At 39.8% G+C, this 18023-nt stretch overlaps 1 protein-coding gene across 2 annotated transcripts in view; it reads left to right on the top strand.

Annotated features, from left to right (window-relative positions):
• KBTBD11 (kelch repeat and BTB domain containing 11) overlaps positions 1-18023 on the top strand; it is a 31681-nt gene that overhangs the window by 13030 nt on the left and 628 nt on the right. For both annotated transcript variants that reach the window (XM_020973001.2, XM_020973003.2), the window contains one exon: positions 12598-18023. This exon is cut by the window's right edge and continues 628 nt beyond it. In XM_020973001.2, coding sequence (XP_020828660.1) covers positions 13543-15786 — 2244 coding nt within the window. In that variant the 5' untranslated portion in view covers positions 12598-13542 and the 3' untranslated portion in view covers positions 15787-18023. The remainder of the gene's footprint in view (positions 1-12597) is intronic.

Raw genomic sequence — 18023 nt, 5'->3', positions numbered from 1 at the left:
CCACTGACAGACATGCAAGAAATAAAACAACAGGTGATAGACTCAGAAATTGGCACAGAAATTATGTTGTAGGTACAGGTAATAAAAGTCAGCTGATAACTTGTCACTTCATCTCCGCCACAAGGTCTCCTGGTAGTGCAGTAGAACAAACACTAGATTAGGAATCAGAGATCTGGGTTCTTCTAGGTTGACTCTGCCACCAACTTACTATGTGACCTTGAACAAGTAACTTTACCTCTTATGGCCTCAGCTGCCCAGATCTATAAAATGAGGGGCTTGAACTAATGTTCCTTCAAATTTCAGCAATCTAGGAATCCTTTCTTGGTATTACCTATGATATGACAGACTATAAAATGATCAATTTTTCATTTGCAGAAATATCTGTTACTTTGCTCTATAATTTCCATTTTCCATTTTTTTTACCTTCCCTTTTCTTCTCCCTCCCTTAAAAATCCACTCCATGAAGGCATGTAAACAGACAGTGCAGTTACTTAGGCTGAATCTGGAGTTGAAATGAAACAAATGGCAGTGATTTTGGCTTGATCTAAAGTAACAGTTCTTGTTATGGAATTTTTGAGCCTGTTATAGGAAGCACAAATGAAATAACATCCTCTTATTGAGGACTACACTGACATGTTTGAGGATGCAGGTGTATAAACAAGGCAGGAAACACTGGATTTCAAGCTGTGGTTGGAATAAGAAAGTGTAGAGAAAACAAAACAGGTAGAGAAAAGGATTTATGGCTCTTATTCAAATTTTATAAACAACTAGAAATAAAAACAAGTTCACTGAACATCTGGCACTCACTTAAAAGTCAGTGTGGGTAGGAAAAGAAACTGGGTTGATATCAAAGGACCTTGATTCCAGTCCTGGCTCTGCTCCTTATTTATTATGTGATGTTGGGTAAGACACTTTCCATCTCTAAGTTTCAGTTTGTGGAAGAAACAGGAAACCTGGTTGTAGATCTAGGTTCTAGATTTACTTTCCCCACCAACTATCCCTGCAACATTGGCCAAACCACCTCATATTAGTGGGCTTTATTTTCCACATCTATAAAATGAGGTAGGTGGTTGGACCAAATCTTCAGAAATAGGATTCCAATTCTCTTATTCTTATAAGTGGAAGAGAAATTTTGTTTACAGGCATCCAATAGGCATTTTTTTTATTTCTGTTTACCTGGAATTACATAGAAAACGGACACACACACAGACACACAGACACAGACAGACAGACACACACACACACATACACACACAAGGTTTGGAATCAAGACATAAGTTTTGTTCCCTGTCCCTGACCTTGACTATCTTAACAACTAAAGTTAACTTAACTAAATAACTTAATTTCTATGTGGCTCAGTTTTCTTATGTGCAAAGTGGGGGTAATAGTACAGAAATATGAGGATAAAATGGGACCATACATGTGAACATACTTTGAAAAATTAAGTTATATGAATATTATCATATTAATATAATTGAGATTGTCCTAGTAAAAAGTATATTTCCATATTAGAGATGATTTCATTTTCCTCCACAAGAGAGAACATTGTCTCAGGACAGAAAGCTTGTTGACATTTTCTACTGGAGCCACCAAATTTTCATATGAAATATATGGCTTTTCCTCACATTGTTTTCCCAGTTCTCCTGTTTTTTTTTCCTTTCCTTAATTTCATACTAGGAAAAAGGTATTAATGGTGGAAAGAGTAGTAGGACTTGGATAAAATGAGACAGGAATAGAATGTGTGATATACCTTTGAAGGTTAAGGGATACTGAGGATAAGCTCTAGGACCAGGGCTAACTGTCATTCTGTACTAGTCACTAAGCAGTGGTATTTAGCATGGAGATGAGAATACTTAGGGGGTGTGTGATAGTTATCAGGAAACATCTGAAGACCTGTCACGTTAAAGAGGGGTTGAGATTGTTCTCTTTGGTCACACAGGTCAGGACTAGGAGCAAAATGTAAAAATTGAAGATTTAGACTTTAGGTTGAGAAATTTGGGGAAAAAAATCTTGTTAATAATTAGAAATATCCAAAATCTGTAGCTCCAGAGGTAGTAAGTTCCCCATTCCTGGAACTTCTGAATCAGAGGCTAGATGAACATTTGTCAGATATGTTGTAGGGGCACATTTTGGGGTAGATCAGACATGTCAAACATGCTACCCATGGGCAGCTTTGCCATGCTGACATTCCTAGATCAGAACAATTTCTGATTGTGGTCTGAACCAGATTAAAATGTAACTAGGAAATGGTTAACAAAAATAAACAAAAATAGAGTAGAACACATATGGTGTTATTGTGTGGTTTTCTAAGTCAAAATATGACCTGCAAGTATCCTTATGTATGGTTTAGTGGCCTCGTTTCTATTTTAGTCTGACATCATTGATCTAGATCACCTTGGAAGTAACTTCCAACTCTGAGATTTTGTGGTTCTTTGTGTAATGGGATATTGTGTCCTATTTGTATTTCAGCAGAGCTAAAGGTTGGAAGCTGGAAAAGACAGAGACACTGAAATAGGAAGGGAAGGCCTTTCAGATATAAAGGAAACATTCAACACCTTAGAAAGGGTCTGAAATCTTGAAGAGCTAAATTGTGTATGAAGAGGTATGCAGGCAATGAACTTAACCTGGTACATAGATTACATCTATCCCCAGTCAGTTATCTATATAAGACTCAATAGAGTCTGGGAAGTGTAAATTGGCTTCTCTTAAGTAAAGGCAGAGTTCAAAACTGAGGGAGTCTACCTTTGTAACTAGAAGGAATGTTTAACAATAGGTGGTAGACCTCTCCAACCTCCTGCCTGGGGGCAAAAAACCTTAGAGATTCTGAGCAAGTAAATGAGAAGAGACTTTTTTTTTTTTTGCCAATTCTAGGTCAAAGGCTGTTGTCCTTTCTGAAAAGTGAATTGTTGACACTACAATTTAAGAGAATATTTTAACAGTCTGCTAAGTGAAAGGTTGAAGGTGGTGAAGCTTATAGCTACTCATAGACCAGCAGAAGTAGAGAGTCCAGCATATGGACCCATCCATTAGAGATGCCACCTTGTCAAGAGCCCAGAAGCTGAGTAACCTGCCTGGAAGCATTAAGCCACCCTGTCTCAGTCTGGCAATGGCAGAAGGATGGCAAAGGGATCTGTCCAGCTTATCCCAGAAGCAGGTGCACCCAGCAGCTGAGCACCCTATCCCAGCAGCTGTCACTCCCAGCAAAGAGCCAAGTCAGAAGGTGAGCAGACTGCTCCATCTACCTCAGCCTAGCATCAGATTGAGCTATCCAGCTGGGACACTTTGCCCTTTGAGAAACCAGCCTAGCTGAACAGCAACTCATCTATCACTAATATTATGCCCAAGGACTTTTTGAACAAAAAAGGTCCTGTTGTTCCTAAATTGTGAGTTGCCTTAGCCATGCATGTTCCCTAAATGTTTGCCTTACTACCATCATAACTTTTAAGTTCATGCCCATTCTTGCTTCGATGGACTCTGTGTGATTTGTGGGAGAGTGTACTTTTGTTTTTTTGAGACATGTTTTGTAACTACGGTTCTTGCTATACCATTTGAGTAAATGCATTTTCTGATAGCTGAATCTTTTAGATTATTGTTAAGGTAAAGTACTCCAGTGGGGGCCTTATGAGCTACATGTTGGGAGGATAGCCATCCACAGCATTACCCTAAAAGTAGTAGCAGCTGTCCCTCTGGGGACCCAGCCTTGGGGCCCAACCCAGGGTCGTGGTAGGGCAAAAGGAGCATTACATCAATAAGTCATTTGAAGACACAAAAAGTTTTCTTCTGGTAGATTCATAGTACTGGTAATGGTATATGTACTTTTAAGACATTAATCTCTTTCTTAATCAGATGGCTTCCTTTGGAATGCTTCTGTTAAATCTTTTCTCTAAGGAATTCTGGATAAACTTACTTTCCTTCCATGTAAGTAAAGCCACTAGATTCAGCCTACTGTTTTAATTCCAGATGACCCCCATACAAGCACATGGATTACACTCTGACATAAGCAGTCCTGTACACATTGTCCTATCCTCTGCTGTTACCATCTGCTTTGTTCTTGGAACTGGGCAGGATTATTCTGGTTTACTAGAATCCTGCTTATGAAGATACACTTGCAGCAAATTGGCAAATCTAAATGTTTTACAAGCTTTGAGCAACAAAACAGATAGATACAGCAGAATAAAACATGCAAAATTATTCAAATTTTACATAGTTTTAGCCAAAAACTATGTTTTGCAATACCACCTTCCACATCTGAAAGCATCTTTAATAATGGATTTTATTCTCATGTGTTGAAATAAGATTGTCATAATGGAAACTGAGCTTGGACTTTGACTTAGCTATCTTTAGATTTCCCCACAGGATGCAATATCCCTAAAACTGAGTGTTTCATAGAACTACAGGATCTGAGAAGTCTCTCAGTCTAACCTAAAATCCTTGCTCTAGCATTGCCAGCAAGTGGTCTTCTCACTTCTGCTCAAAGATTTCCAGCTATAGCTAGAGCTAGACCTAATTGCTAAAATGTTTTTCTTCATAGCAAGCCCAAATCTGTTCCTCTACAACTTTCACCTATTGCTCTAAATTCTGCTCTTTGGGGCTAAGCAAAACAAAAATAATCCCTCTTATACAAGATAGTTCTTCAGATCACTTGAAGACAGCTATCATGCCCCTGCCCCTGCCACATCCTCCCCTCCCTGTATTGCTGGTTCTTTTTCAGGCTAAACATCCTGAGGTCCTTCAGATGATTCTTCTAACGCATGATCATTAATTTTCACCATCCCAGGCACCCTCTCCTGGGATTTACCTGGAATTACCTCAGTTTGTATATGTGTTCCCCAAAAACATGCTGTCCCAGAACTGATCACTGTGATCCACATGTGGTCTAAACAAGGGCTCAGCACAGAAGAATTGCACTTTCCTTTTTTTTTTTTCCTGGATGTTGTCTTTCTGTAGCCCAAGACTGTATTCCTGCCCTGTCACACTACAGAGTCATGGAGTTTGCAGTTGTTCTAATACATTTTTCATAGAAACTTGTGTCTAGCTATGCCTTCCCCATGCTGGATGTGTAGAGATGATTTTTTTTTAAAACTCTGTTGTAGAAATTACCATTTATCCCTATTAAACGTAGCTTATGCAATTTATCTCATTTCTTTCTAGATTGTTAATATATATATTTTGGGGGCTCTTGACTATGTCATCCAGTGTTTCAATTATGCCACCTGACTTCATTTGACAAGTTTCTATTAATTGATCCAAATAATTGATAAAAATGTAGAATAACGCTGGCCCAAATACTGGGCCACTGGTCTTTCACCAGGCTCATACTCAAAAGCTTTGGTTTGGTAGGAATAGTGAAACTATTGGATTAGCTTTCAAGATTCCAGAGTAACTTTCATACCATGCAGTATCCAAGTAGACATCAATAGAGGAACCTAAAGTAATCCCTATTAACATATTCATAGAGCATATTACCAGGCCTATACTTGAGGCCTTGGGGGAGGCATGATTAGTTATAAACTGACTTTGGGTTTTAGTGGGCTGCAAACTCAGTATGTGGCAACCAGAAAACCTAATATAAGACTGACTTAAGCTCCAGGATAAGGGAAATATTTATCCCACTGTATTCTGCCCTCATCAGTTACCAGAGAAGACTGACCAGGATGGTGAAAGGACTCAAGAAGACAAAGCAATATAATGATCATTTAAAAGACCTGGAGATGTTTTGTTTGTAGAAAAGACTTAGAAGGGACCAAAAGAAATATTTAAGTTTCTAAAAGGCTATCTTTTAGAAGGGTGATGAGACTTATTTTGTTAGGACCCAGAGGAACAATAGGTAGAAATGGCAGAGGGAAATTTGTGCTTGATGTTAGGAAAATATTCCTAAAGATTAGAGCTATCCAAAGTGGGAGAGGCTTACTTAGGAAGTAATAGGCTCCTTTTCAATGGAGGTCTTCAAGTAAAAGTTAGATGACCACTTACTGAGTGTCTTGTTAAAGGAATTTTGTTTATATATATATATATATATATATATATACACACATACATATAAGGTTGGACCATATGGCCCCTGAAATTCTGTGATCCTGGGTTATTTCATCACAGACTTCCTTACAGTTTACAATGGTGGCTTAGCATCTAGGAGACTTGTATTCAAATTTGATCTCTGACACAGACTAACTAGAGACATGTAAATTATTATCATTGTTCTTTTAGTTAGATAATTCACTGAATCTTATACTGTGATATATACTGGCATATACATTCACTGATACACCGAAATCTCCCATCACCTAGGCCACATGCACCTAGGCCACATGCATATTTATAAAGATTACTGAGGAAACATAAACCAGCTCTTGAAAATCTGAATCTACTATGAACTGTATGAACAGCCTTCTTTTGGGCTACTATGGGCTCAGAAAATGCAAAGTAATTTTATATTAACAAGTAAAATATGATTAAGAAATTAGGTTTGCTTTAAACACACACACATATACACGTGCACACATATACATATCTCAAAACCACAAAATGAATTCCAAAATCAAGTACAAATGATATTGAGATTATCAGCAGATCATCTTCATTAGTAGAAACAAGTATTTACTGGATGCCTCTAATGAATAAGGTCATATGCTAGGAAATAAGGGAGACAGAAAAGAAGAATCAGACCAGACTGATGCCCTTGATGATCTCACAATTTCATTGAAGTTGATGTGCCATCGTAGTTCCCTCATCTATAAAATAGGGGGCAGTGCATGAATTAGGTGATCTTTGTTTTCTTCCAACTCTGAAGCCTAAAGACCTCTAAATGTTCAACTAAGAAAAAAAATGTTTCAAATGAGTGATTTTGGAGTTTAGATAAGGCACTCTCTTCTATTAGCATAGATAACAAAATGAGCGTCAACTATAAGTATTTAAAAGGAAGATCATAGGATTTAGAACTGGAATTTAGAAGTAACCATATAGAGCCCTCTCAATGAAGAACCTGAGGCCCAGAGAAATGAAATGATTTGCCCAAGGTCAAACTGAGGACAAGCAAAGTGGGATTCAAATACAAGTCTTCTGACTCTGAAACTAAGCCTTTTTTTTCACTCTATTGCATTGGCATATGTCATATAAACAATGATATCAACATAATTCATCTTGTCACATAACTTTAAATGTGCAAAACCAGGCCTAAGAAATAACTTTTCCAATAATTAAGTATGCTTCTTTTATAAGGGATAGATATATAAACACATATATTGTTATCAACCACATATATGTGTGTATATATGTATATATGTATGTAAAAGCATATATGGCTTTTCATGTGATGAAAAGTTGACCAAATGAAAAAGGTTGTGTGGTATGATTATGCATTTTGTTTCATCATTGAAGCTATAATAGCATAATGCTTGGAAAGGCCCTTAGGTCTTTCAGGAGAAAAGTGGTATATAATCAGAGTTTAAATTTGATGTAATTACATAAAAAAGATCTGTGATTTTGTCAGCGTAGGGAGACACTCTGTGTGGGAATTCTTTCCATGAATTCAGATTACAACCAATATAAGAAACTTGCCTTTAGTCATGCAATATAGCATGCATATTTCAAAAGTGAGATTTGAAACAGGTATTCCTGAATCTAAACCTAACAATCTTATGCATTAAGCCAGGATTTTTAAGTGTTATCTTTTACAAATGATTTCTTTCTTGAGGTAAAGGATAAATTCAGTCAATTTGCTTCCAGCCCTTAATTCCATTCCTTTAATCTAATATACCCTGTCCATAATCACTTGACCTTGACAGAGTCTAAATTTAATGTTTTTGGGAAACAATGTGCTTGTTTATAAGACTCTCTCTCTCTCTCTCTCTCTCTCTCTCACACACACACACACACACAGAAACACACAAACAGACACACACACACAGACACACACTCAATTTTTTCCACATTCCCAATATTATCTAGAGAGTTGAACTGACCAGGTTTTGACTGGTCTAAACTGGTTTGAACCAGTTTTAATTGGTTTTAAACTGGAACAAACTGTTTTTTAACCAGCTTAAACTGTTTGAACTGGTTTAGCTTATTAACTGAACTGGTTTTGATTGGAACCAATCTATACTGGTTTTAACTGATCTTAAACCTGATTTGAACTGGTTTGAAGTGACTTTGACTAGTTTTAACCTACTTAGACTGGTCTGAACTGCTTTTGATAGATTTGATCTGGTTTTAACCAGTTTCAACCAGTTTCAATTGAGTGGTTTTGACTGGTTTAAGCTGGTATAAACCTGTTTTGATAGATTTTGATCTGTTCAGAACAGTCTGAACTGGTTTTGACTGATTTCAACCTGTTTAAACTGTTTGGAATAGGTTTTGACAAGTTTTAACCAGGTTTAACCAGTTTAGATTGGTCTGAGCAGGTTTTAACTGGTTTGATCTCATTTTGACTGGTTTTAACTGTTCTGAATTTTTATACAGGTTTTAACTGGTATAAACCAGTTTGAACTGTTTTGACAGGTTTTAAGTTGTTTAAACCAGTTTGAACTGGTTTTGAACTTTTTTTTGGTCTTATTCTTCACCTTAATCCATTTATAACTCAAAAATAAAATAAAAAGGAGATGGACACTTTGGCAGAGCAGGTGAACAACCAGGAATCCCCAAAACTGGCTTCTAGTACTGGTTTATTAGCTATATAAATGGGAAAAGGAAAAGAGGCAGTTGAATAGGTTGCAAAGCACATATTAAAATAGCATTATGAAGGTAAACACTAATATCCAATCTCCAGTACTTTAAAATTGTTGCCTTTCATATATACTGATTGCAAAAAAAATTAATATAGTAATGATTACTCAATTTAGTGCTCAGTCTGTGCTTAGTATTAAGACAGGGAATTCATCACCTTTCAAAATTGTTAATACACATTTGCAAGACGCTAATATGCTTGAAAGAAAAACCCACATATTGGGCAGTAGTAATAATTTCAGTAGGACCTGCAAGGAAAAATGTTCAGTGAGATTAGGACTATGAGTGCTGGTGCCATATAAATTGTTGATTTGCTCAGCTGATTAGAGCACTGTGTTGATAAGGCCAAGGTCACTGTTTGATTCAAGAAATATGAGGCAATTCATTTCTGGCCTAGGGCCGCAGGACATAATCCAGTGCACATGTATGCTAGGGTCAAGGAGGATCAGATGAAAATGCGTGGTTAGAGTTATCACCACAAAAACTTGGAAAACAATGCAAAAATTCAATACTTAATAAAGAAAATTCTTTAAATACAGATGACAAAAACTTCAAAAAAGTGCAAGCATTTTTATTTAAATTAATTTTTCTTTTTTCCTCACTAAATGAGATGTCCTCATTTAAAAAGAAAACAAACTTGTAATTACACATTTTTATGTTTCTATTGATTATATTTTATCTTTATTGTCAAAGCAATATCTCTGATTTTGTCCAAATAACTAAGATTTCATCTTCTATTTATGCTGTTTGTGAGCTCATTTTTTTCTATATAAAATTTCCTGCAACTTAGATCTGAAATCAATAAAATTATATTTTCAGTTACTAATATGATGTGCACAATAATCAGATTAGGATTCTTTTTGTTTGTTTTTACAGCCAAAAGCTAACTTTAGAAATCAAGTTTTAAAAGATATTGGCAAATGTCAGGGAAAGAACTGGGAAATTTGCAGATCAGCACCTCTTTTGTCTATGATATTTTCCATTAATTTTTCATGGATTAAATGTTAAAGATTAGTGTCATATAAGATGGTTACATTGTGCAATTTTTATTGCTAAATTATTTTATCTTTCAAGTTCTATTAAAATAGTTTTAAATTATTTTATAACTTTCTCTCCAAACTCATAGCTTATTGAAATAACTTCATAACTTCATGCCTCATAACAATACCACACTAGGAAAAAAAAATAATCATGGAAAATCATAGTGATTAAGTAGAAAGATAATCATCAAAATTAGGCAGTTGTACAGCTGAATAAACATTCAAGAGTTTTTCTGTTTTCCTAAGTAATGTCTTTTAGCTACATACACTATAGATTGGTGTTTCCTGTTCTTGAGATTATAGTAGCCAAGAGGTTGGGACTTTTGCACATAGTAAGTGTTCTATAAATATTTGTTGATGAGGATGTTTTTGGGGGAAGAGGAAAAAGCTAATATAGTAAGAAACCATCTCTTTGCACAGCTATAGTCTTTCAGATAAAAACCAAGCTTTGGATACTGGACTTCCTAAATTTTAAGATTAACATGGATGTCTTTTCAATATAGAAGGTCAGAATAAAGTGACATACTCATTTTAGTGTCCATCATATTATATGACTGGGGACTGACAACCAATCAATCTATCAACAGACACTTATTCAAATGTTACTATGTGAAAAATGCAGTGTTAAGTCTGTTGTTGTTCAGTCATGTTTGACTCTTCGTGACCCCATTTGAGATGTTATTGACAAAGATTCCGGAGTAAAGGTTTGCCATTTCCTTCTCCAGCTCATGGTACCGATGAGGAATTGAGGCAAACAAGGTTAAGTGACTTTCCCAGGATCATACAGATAGTAAATGTCTGACACTGGATTTGAACTCAGGAAGATGAGTCTTCAGGCCAGGTACTCTGTCTGGCCAGGTACTGGGCCATCTAGCTGCCCTTGATGTGTTAGGTGCTGGGGATACAATGACTACACAGTCTCTGCTCTCAAGAAACTTACATTGTATAGTGGGGTACAATATGTAAATATGTCAGTATATACTAAATAAATACAAGCTTATTTTGGTGAGGAGGTACTAGCAGCTAAGATGGGGAGAAGAAGAGATCAGGAAAGGCTTCATGTAGGAGGGAGCATTTGAAATGGGCTTTCAGGGAAACCAGGTGATTCTAAGAGAAGCCATAAGGAAGAGCATTCCAAGTATCTGTGACAACCCGAACCAAGACACATAGATTTTAGGAGGTAGAGTACAAGGTGTGAGGAAGGAAGGAAGGGAGGAAGAAAACATTTATTAATTGCATACTATGTGCTAGGCAATGTGCTAAGCAATTTACAGATATCCTATTCTATCCTCACAAAAACCCTGAGAAGTAGGTGCTATTATTATCTCCATTTTACAATTGAGGAAACTGAGGCAAACAGGTCAAGTGAGTTGCCCAGGGTAACACAGCTAGTGTCTGAGGCAGGATTTCTAGATGACCAGTTTGACTAGACCAAGAGGTCCATGTCTTAGTAAGCTTAGGAAGGTAAGTTGGAGTCAGATATTGAAGGGTTTGAAAGACATTATCTTTCCTAAATTGAAAGTAAGAAAAGTATTGACATTAAAAGGTTAAGTATGATTTTAATCCATTTTATCTGAGATACTGACACTTTTTTGGGGGGGGGGGGCTAGACAATGGGGTTAAGTGACTTGCCCAGGGTCACACAGCTAGAGTGTTATGTGTCTGAGAATGGACTTGAATTCAGGTTCTCCTGACTCCAGGGCTGGTGCTCTATCCACTGCACCACCTAGTTGTCTCTACACTTTTCTTTACCACACAGTCCTTTGCTGTTAGAGTGATAAACTTGGATTCTGTTAGGTTAAATTAAGTTAAATTCTTTGAAATATTCTTTTTTTGTGTGCTTTGACTCACATTCTTCAATGAACTTCAAGGATTGAATGGAAATCTAGAAAAAAAACTGTTGTTATAATCCAGTTCTAGTTTACAATACATATGCAGGTGCCCACATCTGCCCTTCAGGTATGATAAGGTGGGTTCTTTCCCCCACTCCCTTCATGTTTGTACCAGCTGCAAAACAACTGTGAAAAGTGAAGACACTCTTGGAGTGATTTTGCTGAAAGATCTATTTAAACATAGAGTTAGAATTTGAGGCCTCTGGAGAGTATTAAATATGTGATGTCCATGGAAGCCGATTTAAGAGACATCATCTGAAAACAACTTCTCTTGGAAATTGCTTATAGTAACTGAGTTTAAAAGACCAAAGAAATAAATGTGACCTTTTAATAAAGAATCCAGTGTGAAATTATCTTTTAGCCACGGTTTCTTTCTCTTTCCACTAGCTGTTGAAAGTTAACTATGACCTCAATAGTTCAGCCCTTAGTTCTTAGTAATGAGCATCTACCTGTTGTGCTGATTAAACTCCTATATCTCTTCTTATTTTCTCAGAGATTTTGAATGTACATAGATATAGAAATGAGAACTAACAAAAACTTGAATTTCAGCAGAAAAAAGCATGGCATAACGGGGAAAATGCTGGATTTGGAGTCACTGAATGGTTTTGGATCCTAACATTACAGCTTTCTACCTGTATGACTTTCCACAGGTCACTTCACCTCTCTGGGCCTCAGTTTCCTCATCTGTAAAATGACTAGACTAAGGTCCCTCTGAATTCTAAATCCTAGAGTATTTCACCTAAAACAGCTAGTACAAATAGAGTGTTTTAAGAGATATCCAAGGAAATTCATGATCTCTTTTCCTAGGGCTTTCTACTGTTGTGCATCCAGTTCTGAGCTGAAAATGTTCTATGGAAGTTCATTACAGTAGGGGCCACCCCCTTGGGAATCCTAGCAAAAACGTATATTCAAGCATTTTCATTGTTGACTTTTTCCCCCAACAGGGACAAGAAGTACATGAAGTGATGAAGCCTGGGGAAACACCTGATGCTCCAACAAAGGAAGTAAAAAAGGAAGGATTGTGATTACGTGCAAATACCTGCAGTAATTATTTTTGGAAAGCCACAGAACAAATGAATTATGGACTTACATTTCTCTATATTAGAGTCCAGGTGACAATCTGGATTCAAAAACAAAAGCAGCTGATAGGTCAGGACACTAATTTCTACCACAATACAAGGATATCGGTTGGCATTTTATAAACACTAATCTCAAATAGAAAGGCATTCAATGAAAGCTCACTGAGACTATCTCCAATGAGTAGAGGCTGAGATCCTAAATAAGTTCTTTTCTACAATGCCTACCAGTTTTGGACATGCATTGGCCAAAAATGGCATGGAAGAAAAGGCAAATGAAATGAAAAGTGATAAAGTGGGTAAACAGTGACTCACCAAAAGAAAATGCATGTCCTGGCTTGATAACTACACTTTGATAACTCACTTCTGCAAAGAAAGAACTATTAACATCACCTTCTCCGCCCCCCCACCAAAAAAAAACAGACAAAAAAACCCACAACTGGTTGTAGCTTCAGAGCTTTCCTGTACATTAATTCAAGTGATAGCACCTAAGGCAGGGACCTGATCCAATGAGCTTTCCTTAGCAAATAAAGTGCAATATAATGAAGAAATTATTGAAGTTCAAAAGTTCAGCAGCGAGTGCATCTAGAGTTTGACACACCCAGATCTGGTGAAGAGAGTCAAGGGGAAGAACTACCAGTATGTGAAAAGCTCAGTTTGGAAACTGAATTTGACCGTGTGCCAGAAAAGGAAGGTGAAGTAAGAAGCCCCAAAGTAACTACAACCGTGAACAACAACAAAAGCCAGGGTGATTTTGTATTACTGCTAAGCTGTAAGTGGGAGGTGGAACAGCAGCCCAGATAAATCCTGACCATGGAGAACTCAGTGGCTTCTTGCGTCCTATACGCAGGGGATGGCAAGGTAAATGGGTCAAAGTCTGGGGTCACCTTTAACAAAGGATTAAGTGGAGAGAACGGGGACCCAAGATCCGTTCGCCCGACACCGGGGGATGGGGACTTTCAGCACCTAGACACTGAAGAAAAGTGCCGAGAGACCAGAACCAACGGGGCGGAAGCGACAGAGCTTTCAGCACACACGCCCTGCAGTCTCAGCTCGTCCTTGTGTTTTAGCTCCCTGAACAAATCTCCACCTCAACCTTGTGCAACTACGACTTCCGCGGCAGAGGGTGCAGAAGTCTCCCCCCTCTCCTCTACTTGCAAAGGAAATCGGGTAGTGAAGAACCAGTGGGAAATCAACAGTTCTAATGCCACGTCCGAAGAGTCGGGACAGGAGGAGGAGGAGGCGGCTTCCAGGGCGAACCAGAGGAGCGCAACTCAGCCGGCGCCACCGCCTGTCACTTATTGTATCCAGACTGGAGCTCAGCCCAGGAAGGAACCGCGGCAGCTTGGGGACTCGGAGAGTGGTGTGGGGGAGGAGGGCGGAGGCGGCGGCAGCAACGGCGGCGGCGGCAGCACCAGCAGCCGCCGCGGCATCTGCAGCATTGGCCAGAGCAATGATCCAGCGGGTGGCGCGTTGAGAGAAGAGCCGGACTTGGTGATCGAGGTGGCTGGACGCCGCATCCAGGCGCACAAGTCAGTGCTGGCTGCCAAGAGCGACTACTTCAGAGCGCGCTCGTCTAGGGAGATCCTGCGGGTGAAGGGGGTGAGCTACGCGGCATTGCGGCTTCTGGTGGATTACCTGTACACTGGACACATGGGGGAAGTGAAGCAGGACAATGTGGCCGAGGTGATCGCAGGGGCGCGCTTCCTTCAGATGCCCTGTGCTCTGCAGTGCGCCACTGACGCCATGCGGGCGCAGATTACCCTTGGCAACTGCTACCAGGTACTGAGCCTGGCTAAGCAACAGAGGCTTAGCGAGCTTCGGGAGGCTGCCTATCGCTTCATGAGCGACCACTACCTCCAGGTCCTGCGGGAGCCATCAGTTTACGGCCGCCTGACGGGCTCTGAGAGAGACCTCATCCTCCAGCGCAGGATGGAGGCCGGCCACAGCTGCCTCCTGGTGGCCGAGATCAATGACGTTTTTGAGAGGGTGGGCAGCCGACCCCAGAGTCGGGAGAGCAGCAGGCCCCAGAGTCCGTCAGCCTCTGTCTTGTCTCCAGGGGAGCAGCCACCTACCCCGCCTCCAGCCCCAGCCCCAGGTTCGTCTGAGGAGGAGGGAGGTCACAGTGACTCGGTCATCTATTACTACCAGGAGGCGGACAAGGAGTGGAAGGTCCTAACTCGGCTGCCTGAGGGGGCTAATGCCAAAGGCTGTGCCATGTGCGTCCTCTACAACTACCTCTTCCTGGCCGGGGGCATCCTGCAAGGGGGACCCGAGGGGAGGGCTCGCCTGTCAGACAAGGTCTTCTGCTACAACCCAGTGACTGACACTTGGACCACGGTTCGGTCCCTGAGCCAGCCCCGTTCCCAGCTGAAGCTGCTGGCCTTGGACGGCTACCTCTACGCTGTGGGCGGTGAGTGTCTGTTTAGTGTAGAGCGGTACGACCCCCGCGCGGACCGCTGGAGCTCCGTAGCTCCTCTGCCCAAGGGCGCCTTCGCCGTGGCCCACGAAGCCACCACGTGCAACGGAGAGATTTACGTCTCGGGCGGCTCTCTTTTCTACCGCCTGCTCAAGTACGACCCCCGGCGGGACGAGTGGCAGGAGTGCCCTTGCAGCAGTAGCCGCAAGCGCTCTGCAGACATGGTGGCCCTCAAAGGCTTCATCTATCGATTTGACCTGTGCGGAGCGCGAGGGGAACCTCAAGCAGTGGCCGGAGCTTCAGCAGCCAGTGGTAGTGGAGGTGTCAACGTGTTCCGCTACCATTGCCTTGCCAAGCGTTGGAGCCAATGCGCTTCGAACCTGAGGCCACCTGGTGAGCCCTTCGGGCTACAGCCTTTCCGCTGCGCTGCCCTTGATGGGACAATCTACTGCGTGAATAGGGCCGGGGCCTGGCGTTTCAGCCTCTCGGAAGAAGGGGAGCCTGGTGAGGATGGAGGCCAGAGAGGAGTCTTCGAGCAGGAGCACCTCAAAGCCCCCTTTGATGCTCGAGGGGTCCTCTTCCCCTTTGTGCTAACTCTGCCAGAGAGGTCAGAAAAAGGGGAGCCTGGAGCACTGTAGGGGAAGGAGGAACAGAAACAATCGTCAGATCCCCTGGCTCAGAGTGCATGGTTCCCAGTGGTCCAAGGGCCATTTTGGGAGAATAGTTGGGGGTGGTGGGAAAGAGGAAGAAGGTAGGTAGATGGGCAAGACTGTAAGGGTGGGGTCATATAAAGGTTCCCAGATAAGGGCTTGCCATAGACTGAAGGATAGTATTCTTTTAATACTTTCCCAAAGGCTTCTCTGCTTCCCTTGCTTCAGTCCCTTTTTTCTTTGCTTGATGGGACTAGTTGTAAATGCAGCATATATCAGATTAATCAAATTTACCTTTAAAAGCAAGTCAAGTTTCCTTTGTGTAAATGAGGGGGCACCAGAGATTAACCTTTAGGTCTGTTGGTGGGGGAATATTGGTATGTACAGCAAGGGCCCCAAGAATGTGCAGGGGTTTAAAAAGAAGCCAGACTTTATTATGAACTGGTACTGTTAACTACCACATATTTGGAATATAGAGAGAATGTCAGTATTCTAATAATAAATGAACAGGACCAGAATGAATTTCTTGTAGCACCCCTGGAAGGAAGACTGGCCAATTCTATGAAAAATAATGGCCACTTTTGATTTTCTGCCTGAAGTTCAAATTTTAGTAGCCAAAAATGATGAAAAGCTGTTAGACCCTTGCTGACTGGCAAAAAGTTAGATGCCACCAAAATTAGAAAGACCCTTTTGTTGGACCTGTTAAAGACAAAATAAAGGGAATTCACATGTATTAAACAAATTGTTTGGACCCTAATGTATATTAAATACTTCATGCTTAGCATCTGTAAAAAGTGTTGCACCATGTAACAGAACTAGATCAGGAAAGGAAAAAGTTCACTAAAGAGACTTGGGCCCTGACGTGAGGTTGTCATTCCAGTGTTTAGCTAAAGGCTGTTAATAATTAATTATTTTCTATGGCATAGTGATGGCATATAGCATAATTTGGATTCTAAATCTTGAGAGGATAAATGTTTTTGGAAGACAATATCCTGAAGGAGAAAAGTGATATAAAAGACTTCCTTCCTGAGAGTAATTGGAAAAATGTTTCATGTGGTACAGGGAAAAAATATTAACATTGAAGAGAGGTCCATTATATTAGGCATTTTTCTTCCTTTTTAAATTGGATTACCTGAGTGTGTATAAAATACCGCTTTCTGATTTTCTGATTTCTAAGAGCATTTTTTAAATCATAAAATTACACAGATAGGACACAATAGATAGAAAGCCAGCTTTGGAGTCTTACCTCTAACACATAGTAGGTATGAGGCCATAATTTCTCAGTACCCCCAAGTAACGTAATAAATTACATAGGTGATTTACAGTTCTGCATGAGTAGAGAGAATTCCTATGCTAAACTAGTGAAATTACAGGTCTAGACCAAATAAAAATGATAAAAAAGTTTCCTTTTTAGTCATTTAAAAATTTAAAAACAAAAATCTCAGCTGAATGCTTAAATCATAAGTCTAATTTAAGACATTTAATTCATATTCTGAAATTTGCATCAGGCAAACTAATTTTTTCAAGTATCATTCTAAGAAAATTTGGCAGCTTTAGTCCAAAAACTTCAGCTACACAGTGGCAGTGAACATATCAACATTGAAGGAACTTAAATGTTTTACTTATTATGTATGATTCTAGTAAAAATTGTATCTAATTGCCAGTTCCAAAGTAGGATAGTAAGGCCTACCTTGACATACAGTACTTTGGAAATTTGCAAGGGTTTTATTCTGTTTTTGAATTTACTATTCTTATCTATAATATATGAAAGGCCATGTGGTATAGTGAATAGAGAACTGGCCATAGAGGCCTGGGTTCAAATGTGATATATACTGGCTGTGTGGCCCTGGGCAAGTCATTTAATTCTCTCAGCACTCTAGGCAACTCTAAATGGAAGAGAAGGTGTTGGCCTTCTTTGGTAGAGGGAGTTTCCTCATTTGGGAGTTCTCTAGACCAATGAGATCACATGTGTAGTCCATCTCCTATCCTATGTTATGATAATAGCACCTTTCAAATTTGCAGAAATAGTTTATAGTTACCAAGAGCTTAAAGGTGAAGCGTATAGTCATAATCACGGTCCAAGTGATCATAGATTCTGAATCAAATGAATGTGCTGTTTTACATCAGGAAACATGTATTTGAAAAGTTGCTGGAATGTAATTAAATTAAAGATGTGATGTCTTTTTGCTTGCTAGTTTGGTAATGTGAGTTGCCATCTTCTTGGG

This window comes from Phascolarctos cinereus, unplaced genomic scaffold (genome assembly GCF_003287225.1).
Source record: "Phascolarctos cinereus isolate Bilbo 61053 unplaced genomic scaffold, phaCin_HiC Scaffold_2;HRSCAF=192, whole genome shotgun sequence".
Taxonomy (NCBI): Eukaryota; Metazoa; Chordata; class Mammalia; order Diprotodontia; family Phascolarctidae; genus Phascolarctos; species Phascolarctos cinereus.
The sequence above is the reverse complement of the archived record's forward strand: the minus strand, read 5'-3'. Positions and strand labels throughout refer to the sequence as shown.